This window comes from Canis lupus, chromosome 35, assembly GCF_048164855.1.
Source record: "Canis lupus baileyi chromosome 35, mCanLup2.hap1, whole genome shotgun sequence".
In the NCBI taxonomy this organism is placed as follows: domain Eukaryota; kingdom Metazoa; phylum Chordata; class Mammalia; order Carnivora; family Canidae; genus Canis; species Canis lupus.
The window spans coordinates 13483362-13495506 of NC_132872.1; the positions used below are offsets into that span (position 1 = coordinate 13483362).

General features: G+C 39.8%; 1 protein-coding gene across 2 annotated transcripts in view; it reads right to left on the minus strand.

Annotated features, from left to right (window-relative positions):
• The window catches only part of SIDT1 (SID1 transmembrane family member 1), a 95214-nt gene that overhangs the window by 33456 nt on the left and 49613 nt on the right, over positions 1-12145 (minus strand). For both annotated transcript variants that reach the window (XM_072812522.1, XM_072812521.1), the window contains exon 10: positions 4110-4153. In XM_072812522.1, the coding sequence (XP_072668623.1) occupies positions 4110-4153 (44 nt within the window). The remainder of the gene's footprint in view (positions 1-4109; positions 4154-12145) is intronic.

A 12145-nucleotide genomic window follows, 5' to 3' on the forward strand; every position in this document is an offset into this window, starting at 1 on the left:
CTTCCCACCATCCTACTGCACTGAATGAAATGGGCTGCTTCTCTCTGGCAAGAGTTTTCCCTGCCTCCTCTTCTTGTGGTAGCCTCTGACCTCTCCCCTTCTCTAGCGTCACAATGGCACATGCAGTGGGATGAGATAACAAAAAATAAGCCTGGAGGTATTTAAAAAAAAAAAGTTGAGGAGAGCATGAAGAAAACCACTAAAATAAAATTTCTGTCAAAGAAAAAGTGGCAGGAAAAGTCAAGGAAATTTGGAAGAAGAAGAGGCAGGACTCGAGTTTGAGACCCACTGCCACAGAGACTGATGATGGCCTGTGCTCCTTGACTCCTCCAAACTCACACCATTGGCCTTATTCCCTCTGGACCCTGTTCTTGGCCAAGAGCAGGATTCGTCAATGGTTCCATCCAGGGAAGGATTTGAATGGCCATTTGGTTCTTCAATCTAGCAACCTGTCAGGTTTGTTTAGTTCTCTCTCACTTGAGAAAATGACCTTCTGGTATCACCAGGTTCCATGCTGACAGCTCGTGTGGCCCTGGAAGCCTGCGAACACGCCCCATTCACCTTTCTCTCGTGCTGTAACTGAATTTCTATATGGACTCTTGAACAATGATGGGAAATGTGGGATTTTTCCACTGACAGAGGAAATGTGTTTAGAGCACAGGGCCTTTCCTAGCAGCCCTCAGACTACCACAGAGGCCCCTGTCTTCAGTACTAAGTGGTGAGTGGAGAATATGGTGTCCGGCCCAACATACCACAGTAAAAAAACAAAAAAACAAACAAAAAACCCAAAAAAACCCCCAAAACCCTTCGTGGCCTGAAGCAGCTCTTTACCAACACTATTTCAACTTCAGCTGGCTCCACAGTCTTATTTCCGTCTTTATCTCATGAAGTATGAAAGATAGCTCTTTGTTTTATGGCACAGTTGGGGCCAACGTCAACATTTTTCCAATAGAATTTAAGAAAGACCGGCAGGCAAATGAAAGAAAAACAAACACCAGGACGCTGACAGATCTTCCAAATGAAGCCTTCCTGTTGTCACAGAACTAACACAGGGCTGCCCCCCTCTGCTGGCCGGTAGGACCTGGCTCCAGATCTTCCACCTCAAGCGCACGCAAAGTGAAAGCGTGAGGCCAAGCTCCTCGGATGCCTAGGTCCACACTACTTTGGGTGGACCCCGTGAGGAGTCTAATGGGATCCTCCCCTTTCAGACGCTGCGCCTAGCATCTACTCTGGCTGCCAGCCCCCAGGGCATTTCCGGTAGCTCTGAGCACCCCTGAACTTCTGGTGGCCCCCACAATCACACTCACCCTGGCCCTTGGGTGACATTTCTCTATCCTTGCTCCTCGGCAAAGGTCCCTCCCCAGAATGTCTCACATTAGCTTTCAGAGACTGTCCTCACTTGCTTCTGTCTCTTGCTCCAGGCTGGTTTCTCAATGCTCCATCTGATAGGCTTAAAAGAGTCGCTAACTGGTTCTTTCCTAGGGTGGAATGTGTCTTCTCTGCTCTTGTCCTCAGCACCTGGGTCTTGTCTCACTTGTCATGTGCATGTTTCCAGTGTAGCCTGTCTGCGTAACAAAGGCTCCTTATTTCTTCCCATTTCAAAGCCCTTTGTGGTGAAGCATCCCATTCCCTACTTCCTAACTAAGCTGGGATTCTGTTCAGGTAACCTCATCTGGCAGTCTGTGTGCTTAAGTCCGATATTCTCAATTGGGGGTAGAGATGGGGAGGGGTGGCATTTTGCCCCCAAGAGGACAAGTGCCAATGTCTGGAGACATTTTTATTTGCCACCAGGAGGGAGTGTACTACTGGTTTCCAGTAGGTGGAGGTGCAAAAGGCAGTTAAACATCCTATAGTATATGGGTCAGCCCTAACAACAAAGAATTATCTGGCCTGTAATGTCAATAATGTTAAGTTTGAGAAACACAGGTCTTAGAGGAAGATGATCTCATCTTAGCTCTGTAAGTAGGCTTGATCCATCTGTAGATAAATCTACTCCTTTGCAGCGACTGATTTAACAATAAGCAAATAATCTGCTCTACGCCAGTGAAACATGAGAAGTAATGGGAGCTTCTGAAAAAGTCCTTCCTTTTGGACATTGTGTGGTGAGAGCGTCATCCTAATTCACCTCGCCGCCAGCACTTGGAAGCAAAGCAGAGTCAAAGGAATGGTGGGGAAAACGACCAGGGCCACTAGACTCAGTCAACCCTGAAGCCCACCCCTCTGCTCAGCCTACAAGGAGAGGAGCCTCTTTATTGTTTAAGCATGTTTTGGGATCTATTTTGCTGTTATTTGCAGCCACGTAAGTCCTAACTGATGCATCTTTACTCTTTCTTCCTTTCTCCTCACCTTCCTCCTTCCCTCACTGCCTCCCTCCCTCCCTTCACTTCATTTCCTCTTTCTTTCTTACTATTTTTCTTTCTCTTTCTCTTTCTTTCTTTTTCTTTTTTCTTTCTTCTTTTTTTCTTTCTTTCATCATTCATTCATTTTTGCTTGTCACCTGAAGGGTACCTGTAGCTCCTAACTAATTTTCACAGCCTTCTTGATCTTGGACAATGATCTGGCTAAAGTCTCACCTCTTTCTACCTACACTTCACTGTTCAGGAAACTCTTCTGAACACGAAAATTCCTTTAATAATCATTGCAATATAAACATGTTTTCACTCATACAATAAAAATAACAGACCATCATTTCACAAGCACCAGTTGGATCTGACATATCAGGCTTTCTAAGTTCAACTAGGATCAAAATAAGAGCAACACTTGGAGAGCCCTAGAAGAAAAGGATGAGATCCAGAGAGAAGACGAATTTATTTAAACAATTTATGAATACAAGGGAAAGTAGTACTTTGTATTTTAAAGATACTAGAGTGAGTGTCCTTTCGTAGTCTTTCATACTGCTAGTTGGATGTTATCAAAACCAATTGCATAGGTGGCTGGAAAAAATAAACATGCTGACATTGTGAAGAAACAAGTCAGAGGAAGGCTGGAGAAGCAGCCCTCCAGCACAGTGAGAATGTTCCTGCTGGGTGGGTGGGGGATCAATTTGTGTCTTTCTAATATTCTGTATTAAGTACAGAAAAGACAGAACTAAACATCTGCTGCATGTGACTGAAAAATCAAGTCTTGTTTCATCGTTCCTTTACCAAATAATCACTCTATGCCAAATAATTCATGAACACTGAGTAACTCACACTGATTTAGAGCTCAAAAATGAGGACATTTACAAAAGGTATACACTTCCAGTTATAAAATAAATACGTTCTGGGGATAAAAGGTGTGGCCTAGTGACTGTAGTTAATACAAATATTGTATATTTGAAAGTTCCTAGGAGAGTAGATCTTACAAGTTCTCATCACAAGGAAAAAAAGTTGTAACTATGTGTGTTGATAGATGTTAAGTAGACTTATCCTGGTGACCGTTTTTGCAATATATACAAATATCAAATCCTGTGTTGTGCACCGGAAACTTATACAATGTTACATGTCAATTATTTCTGAATTAAAAAAATAAGGACATTTAATATTTTCTACGTTTTGATAAAAAGATCAGGTAATTGAATTCCTTTGTTTAAATTATCAGAGTGGAGGAAAAGACATATTACAATGGTCAAATAATAATCAGTTACTCCGGATTTCCCAAAGTTATTATACTCTTTATTATACTAACTAGTCTCAAATATTTCAGACTTAATATTTAAGCCTCTATCTCAATTTGAGAAAAGTGAACTCTGTATCAGAGCTGACACAATAAATTCTTATTATTGTTCACAAGTCAGTTTTGGGATAACAGATGTGAACAATTTACATCCAAGAAAAGATTAAACTTAAAAAAAAAAGATGCATGGCTGATAAGTGGGCTATGGGTAACTGCAAGGAATACTGTGAGCAAAGGTTCTTAGTATGAGCTCCATATCTCAGTAATTATCAACTACGAAGGCTGGTTCTCACTAGCTCTGCTTTCTCTAAAAAGTGCAGGTTAGATTACTCTGTGGGATAGGAACCAAGGGAGGCTTTGGAAATTACAAAATGCAGAGAGACAAAAGAAGTACCAAATGGGATGTTGCCACATACTTGATATCTTTTGAATTTGAAACCAGCAGTTTTTCTTACCATCACTGGAACCAAAGCTTCCACGGATGGATTTTCTTTGAAACCTGTAAACAAACACACACACGTTTTTAAGAAGACAGTGAAAACCTCAGCATTTTACATTTGTTCCGTATAGACTTTGGTGCAGAGTTGTCTGCTAGGATCTCTTAACAATGAGCCTTTGCAATCAATCAATCAATCAATCAATAAATAAAACAAAACAAAACAATGAGTCTTTGCAAGTGGAGAAACTGTAATTCTGATACGTTGCTGGCGAGACTGTAAAATGGTTGTGCCACTTTAGAAAACTCTTCAGCAGTTCCTCAGAAAGCTATACATAGACTTAACTTATGACCCAATTCCACGCCTAGGCATGTATCTACATACATAAATTCATTAATTTATTTTCAGATTCATTTGTTTTCATATAATTCACATATCATAAACTTCATCCTTTCGTGTGCACATTTCAATGAATTTTATTATGTTCACAAAACTGTACAATCATCACTATTATCTAATTCTAGAACATTTTCATAACCCCCTAAATTAAAAACCTATTAGCAGTCATTCCCTAATACCCACTCCTATACTTTCTGGAATCCATGAATCTACTTTCTGTCTCTATGACTTTGCCTATTCTGGAAATTTCATATAAATCATACTATAACGTGTTCTTTTCTTATTGGCTTTATTCATTAAGTGTAATCTTTCAAGTTTCATCTATACTCCAGTCTTTTATGACTGAGTGATATTCCTTTGTATGGATACATCATGTTTAATTTATTTGTTTACACTCAATGGACATTTGGTTGTTTCCATGTTTTGACTGTTGAATACACTGCTATGAACATTTCTGAACAAGTTTTTGTGTGGACATATGTATTAAGTTCTCCTGGATATACCTAAGTATGGAAGTGCTGGGTATGAACTAACTCTATGTATTTTTTTTTCAAACTTTTCTACAGCAGCTTTATAAAGGAACTATTATTCCAACTAGTATTGTATAAAGTTTCAATTTCTCCACATCTTTATCAGCTCTAGCTGTTTTTCATTAAAAAATATTATCGCCATCCTAGTGGATAAGAAGTGATATCTCATTGGTTTTTTGATTTGCATTTTCCTGACGGCTAATGATGTTGAACATCTTTTCATATGCTTATTGGCCACTTGTATATCTTCTTTGGATAAATATCTAATCAAAGTCTTTGCCCATTTTATTTTTCTTTGTATCATTGGCTTGTAAAAATTCTTTATATAGTGCGGATACTAGACTCTTATCAGATATATAGGTTGCAAGTATTTTGTGTTGTATTTTCATTTCCTTGACAGTGTCCTTTAAAAGCACAAAAGTTTGGCAAATCGAACTTCAATAAAAAATATGTGTTATAAAAATTTTTTTAAATTTTTAAAAAGCACAAAAGTTTTGGGGCCCCTGGGTGGTGCAGCTGGTTAAGCACCTGACTCTTGGTTTTGATTCAGGTCGTGATCTCAGGGTCGTGAGACTGAGCCCCTTGTTGAGCTTCATGCACAGTGTGGAGCCTGCTGGAAATTTTCTCTCCCTCTCCCTCTGCCCTTCCTACTTTTGCTCCTCACACTTTCTCTCTTAAACAAAATAAATAAATCTTAAAAAGAAATCATAAATGTTTTAACTTTGATGAGGTCTAGTTTATCTCTTTTTTTTTTCTTTTGTTATTTGTGCTTCTGGCATCCTAAGAAACTATTGCCTAATCCAAGATCACAAAAGATTTACACCTATGTTTTCTTCTAAGAGTTTTACAGATTTAGCTCTTATATTTATGCTCTTTGATTTGTTTTGAGTAAATTTAAAAAAAAAGATTTTATTTTTTTATTTTTAAAGTAATCTCTAGACCCAATGTGCACCTCAAACTCACCACCACACAATCAAGAGTTGCATGCTCTTCTGAGTGAGCCAGCCAGATGCCCTTTGAGTTAATTTTTTCATATGGTGTGAGGTAGAGGTAAAACTCTGTTCTTTTTCAGGTCAATACCCAGTTGTATCAATATCATTTGTTGAAAAGAACATCCTTTCTCCATTGAATTGTCTCAGTACCCTTGTCAAAAATAGATTGATTATAAATGTGAGGTTTTATTTCTGAACTCTCAATTCTATTCCATTGATTTATATGTCTTTGTAGAATTTTGATTATATAGTTTTGTAGTAAGTTTTGATATCAGGAAGCATAAGAATAAGATCCCTAGTTTTGTTCCTTTATTTTTTTCATGACTACTTTATTATTATGGACCCCTTGCATTTCCATATGAATTCTAGGATCAGTTTGTCAATTTCTACAAGAAAGTCAGGTGGGACTTTGATGGGGATTATTTTCAATCTGTAGATCAATTTGGGGAGTATTATGTGTTTCAGTTTCTATTGCTGCTGTACTAAATTATCACAAACTTAGTGGCTTAGAATGATAAAAATTTATTGCTTTACATCTCTGGATGTCATAATTCCAAAATACATCTTATGTAGTATCAAGCAGAGCTGTATTCCTTCTGGAAGCTTTTGGGGGATTACCCTTTCCCTTCCTTGTCTAGTTCCCATAGGCTGCCTGCATTCCTCAACTCATGGCCTCTTCCTCCAGCTTCCAAGTGCACTGCTCTAACCTCTGCTTCCATCATCACATCTCCTTCTTCTGCTCTTGACCTTCTTGCCTCCCTCTTACAAGGACCTTTGTCATTAGATTATACCCACATGGATAATCCAGAACAATCTCTTTAACTTTATGACATCTATAAAATCTCTTTTGCCATGTAAAGTAACATGTTCACAGGTTCTGGATATTAGGATGTGGACATCTTTTGGGGGCCATTATTTTACTACACCAACTGAACAATATTAAGTCTTCCAAACCACAAACAGGGGATGTCTTTCCATTTATTTAGGTCCTCTTTAATTTCTTTCAAAGATTTTAAACAAATCTTTATTTAGTTTGTTAAATGTATTCTTAAGTACTTTATTATTTTAAAAATATCTTTATTTTATATATAGAGTGAGCGGGGTTGGGGGTGGGGAGGCAGAGGGACAGAGGGAATCCTTAAACAAATTTCCCACTGAGCGCAGACCCCAATGCCGGGCTCGATTCCAGGATCCTGAGATCACGATATGACCTGAGCTGATCAAGAGTCAAACACTCGGGGATCCCTGGGTGGCGCAGCAGTTTGGCGCCTGCCTTTGGCCCAGGGCGCGATCCTGGAGACCCGGGATCGAATCCCACATCGGGCTCCCGGTGCATGGAGCCTGCTTCTCCCTCTGCCTGTGTCTCTGCCTCTCTCTCTCTCTGTGACTATCATAAATAAATAAAAAAAATTAAAAAAAAAAAAGTTAAAAAAAAATTAAAAAAAAAAAAGAGTCAAACACTCAACCAACTGAGTCACCCAGGTGCCCCAAATATGTCATTGTTTTTGATGCTATTGAAAATAAAATCGTTTTCTTAATTTCACGCTTGGATTGTTCATTGCTAGTGTATAGAGATATAACTGATTTATTTTTTTAAAATATTTTATTTATTTATGAGAGACAGAGAGAGAGAGAGAGAGAGGTGGAGACACAGGCAGAGGGAGAAGCAGGCTCCATGCAGGGAACCTGACGTGGGACTCGATCCTGGGTCTCCAGATCAGGCCCTGGGCCAAAGGCAGGCACTAAACCTCTGAGCCACCCGGGCTGCCCTATTTTTTTATTTTTTTATTTTTTTTTTAATTTTTATTTATTTATGATAGTCACAGAGAGAGAGAGAGAGAGGCAGAGACACAGGCAGAGGGAGAAGCAGGCTCTATGCACCGGGAGCCCGATGTGGGATTCGATCCCGGGTCTCCAGGATCGCGCCCTGGGCCAAAGGCAGGCGCCAAACCACTGCGCCACCCAGGGATCCCTATTTTTTTATTTTTTATATCAATCTTGTATCCTGTAATCTTGATGAACTCAGAGTTCCTTTTTGGAGGTGATGAGAATTAGATAGTGGTGATGGCTGTTACAACTGTGAATATACTAAAAACCATTGAACTGTATATTTTAAAAGGGTGAATTTTATGGTCTGTGAATTACATCTCAGTAAAACTAACGCTAAAAAAGCGAGATATATCATTTGTGAATGTCTATCAGACACTGAAATGTGAATTACTGTCTTCTCACAAAATGAGCCTCTTTTGGATGTGAGGTTGGACTCAGGGAGGAGGAAAGTTAGGGAATATATGTGCTTGTGTTCTTTCAGTACGTGCTCTTATTTACTTCCAGATGGCAACTCTAGAAGTTGCACACTCCTGATCCTGCTATGTTTGGTGGAAGAACTTCTCTTCATATCCCTTTTGTTCCTAGACACAGCAAACTCATCCCTGCCTCAGGCCCTTTGCTCTTGTTCTCTGCCTGGGCCACTCTCTCCTCACGTCCTTCATGGCTGGCTCCTTCTTGCTCTTAAAGTCTTGCTTCTGAGGGAACTTCCTTGCTGAACAAACCAAATCTAAAGTAGTTTCCCCAATCTAATCATTCTCTATCACACTATAGAGTTGTTTTTTACCCCTCCTGTCACTAGCTGAAATCATTTGCTTTATTAATTGCATGCTTGCTTATGTGTTTCTCCTCTGTACAATATAAACTCTATTAGAGCAGGGATCTAGATTGTCTGTTCACCACTGCATCCCTAAACTCTGGAATGGAGCCTGGCACATAGGAAATGATAACTATATATTTGTTGAATGAAAAAGGCATATCATTAAGGAGAGCAATTAGAATTTGGCCCAACTGTTTTAGGCTCTGGTAAAGTCCCTGTTTTTTAAAAAAATTAAGTTTAAAATTTTAATTCCAGTATAGTTAACATACAGTGTTTTATTAATTTTTTTTTTTTGGAGAACCTATTTTTATTCCTGGTTGGGACCCTGAGTCTCTCTTCTCTCCATGTAGAAGGGTACAGCAGTGTCAGGGCACAATGAGGTCAGTATCTGCTCCTCACCAAACCACCCCCACCAGCCTCTGGGCCACTGCTCTAATGCCAACTGATGAGGAGCTGAGCCAGCCAGCTTTCCTCAGGACGGACGATGGCTTCATGAGAAACACAAACATATTCGCAGTAAAATAAGGAGTCTATATAATAATATAGGGGTTCAATAATTCTATACATTACCCAGTACTCATCATAAGTGTACTCTTTAATTCCCAAGCCCTATTTCCCCCATCCCCCCACCCACCTCCCTCTGGTAACCATCAGTTTGTTCTCTATAGTTGAGAGTCTGTTTCTTGGTTTGTCTTTCTTTTTTCCTTCCTTTGCTCATTTGTTTTGTTTCTTTAATTCCAAATATGAGTGAAGTCAATGGTCTTTGCCTTCCTCTGACTGACTTATTTCCCGTAGCATAATACTCTTCAATTAGTGCTTTTGTACTTTTTGGGTAAATACCCAGTAGTGCCATTACTGGAGGAGCCTCCATACTGTCTCCCATAGTGCCTGCACCAGTTTGCATTCCTGCCAACAGTGCATGAGGGTTCTTTTTCTCCACATCCTCACCAGCACTTGTTGAACTCCCCTTTAAAAACAACCTTAGTGATATTAACTGGCAAGCAATTATATGGACTCATAAAAGATGATGTGTTTGTGCTAACAGGTTTTACCCACACTGTAAAGGTTGGTAGATTGCTGCTGTAGGTTTTGGAACTGATAAAACTCTTCAGTAGAGGAGTTAAAGGATTTAGAAAGCTAGGCGGAGGCAGGCAGTATCCAGTGAGCAAAGGAGAAAATAGTAAATGAGAACTATGCCAGACTGATTACAAAATGGCTACACTTCCTCTTGTATTCAGCTCCTTAAATCAAAAGGCGGAGTCTGTATCTTCACCTCTTGAATCTGGACTGGCCTCATGAATTGTTTTGACTAATAGAAAGGAGAAGTGATGCTATGCCACTGCTGAACCTACGTGTTAAGGAGGCCTCGCACTCGGGACACCTGGGTGGCTCAGCGGTTGAGCGTCTGCCTTTGGCCCAGGGCGTGATTCGGGATCGTGTCCCGCATCAGGCTTCTTGTGAGCAGCTTGCTTCTCCCTCAGCTTGTGTCTCTGCCTCTCTCTCTCTCTCCGTTTCTCATGAATAAACAAAATCTTTAAAAAAGAAATAAAAAGGAGGCCTTGCACTCTTCTGCTATCTCTCTTGGAGATACAATAAGCCAGGGCCAGCCCCCTGGAATTTGAGAGACCAAGTGCAGCTGAGGCTGGTCTAGAAGAGTCAGCGCCTAGCTGACCTGCCAGGTGATTGCACTCTATGGCCACACCCAACTGAGATCTCTGAGCCTACTCTGGAGTGGCAGCAGCATCCTGCTGACTCACAGATTTGTAAGTAAACTTAAATATTTATTGATGTATGTCATTGGAGTTTTTGTGGTTGGTTTTTATGCAACATTATAGTGACCATAGATAACTAATACAAGAATCATAGAAGGATGAATACTCTCAGGATTATGCAGTTTGAACTCAGTGTCTGGCAGGGTGTTTGGGAGAAACGAGTAAGAGAACCTGTATCCAGTGTTTGGCTCAGTGTCTGCACATTGATTGTAGTGGCTCCTTAAATACCTGTTGGATGGATTGTGGCTGGGAATGAGAGGGGAATGGTGTTTAGGTTCAAGCCAGTGCAGCTAATACATTCGATTCTTAGCTCCCTGAGGTCAGGCGCCATGTCTCTTATCCATGTTTCATCTTGATTTCATAGCATGCACTGCAAACCCCATATTTATTAATAACAAAATACAGGGAACTCATCAAGCAAATGGCTTTATGCTCCAGGACTAGCTTCATTTGGTTTTGTAGAAAACTTTGTTATTTCTCCTCAGCTCAATGAGGGAAGAGTTCTGTTAGCATTTTTCCTCAGTCTATCCTCTCATTAAGAATGCCAAATAGTTCTTATGTCTCCAGATTTCTATTTTAAGTTTCTCTATACTTGGAAAGAATCTATGCTTGTGCAATTGACTGTAGCAAAATAATCTGGCAGAGGTTTCAACAGAGCTTTATACCACAACTTTCAAAAACTGTGCTTGCTTCTGTAGACTAAATGACAATGTCAGGGAGATTGATATCCAGCTCTTAATTTTTTGTCTGTATATTGATAATTGTGTGCTAGTTAACTAAAGAGGTGAAATTTTATTTTCTGAAATTTATATCATCAGGAGTAGAGACAGTCTTCCTAAGAGAGGCAGAAGAGATGAACTTCTTTGATCATGATCTTGGAGCTCATCAGAGTCAAAATTAAGAGCTTTTTGGGTCCTTTTCCAATAGAATCCATGCTGGGATGCCAGGCTTTTGGTTTGGCCTCCCTGATCAGGACTGCCCTCCCTCACATGCCCTGACCACTCCAGACCCGTCTTAAGCATACCCAGTCTGCTTAAGAGGTAAGGCTCTAGAGCCATGCTGCCTGGAAATCTAGACAAATCTCAGCTTCCCCATTTACTGGCTATGAATTTTTGGTCAAATTGCTTCACATCCCTATGCCCCAATTTCCTTAACCATGAAGTGGTGATAATACTAATACTTGTTGTAGGGCATTAAATGAGATAACCTGGGACACCTAGGTGGCTCAGGGCATGATCCCGGAGTTCTGGGATTGAGTCCCACATCAGGCTCCCTGCATGGAGCCTGATTCTCCCTCTGCCTGTGTCTCTGACTCTCTGTGCGTCTCTCATGAATAAATAAATAAAATCTTAAAAAAAAAAAAGACATAACCTGCTCAGAGAGCTCAGCACAGTGCCTGTTAATGGTCAGCTATTATGATCTAGTAAATTAAGTGGGCCGATAATCAGATACTATTTATACTTTCCAGATATAATTGCCTATAACCTGGAGTTTTCGTTTTTAACTTTTATTAGAAAATAACGTCAGATTTACAGAGAAGTTGTAAAAATAAGAATAAAATATAGAACACCTATACACCCTTTATTTAGATTCACTTATTGTTAGCATGAAACCCCATTTGGTTTATCATTCTGCATGTGAATAATATATATGTGCATGTATATACACACATATACATGATACACATATACACACATGATATATACAATTTTTT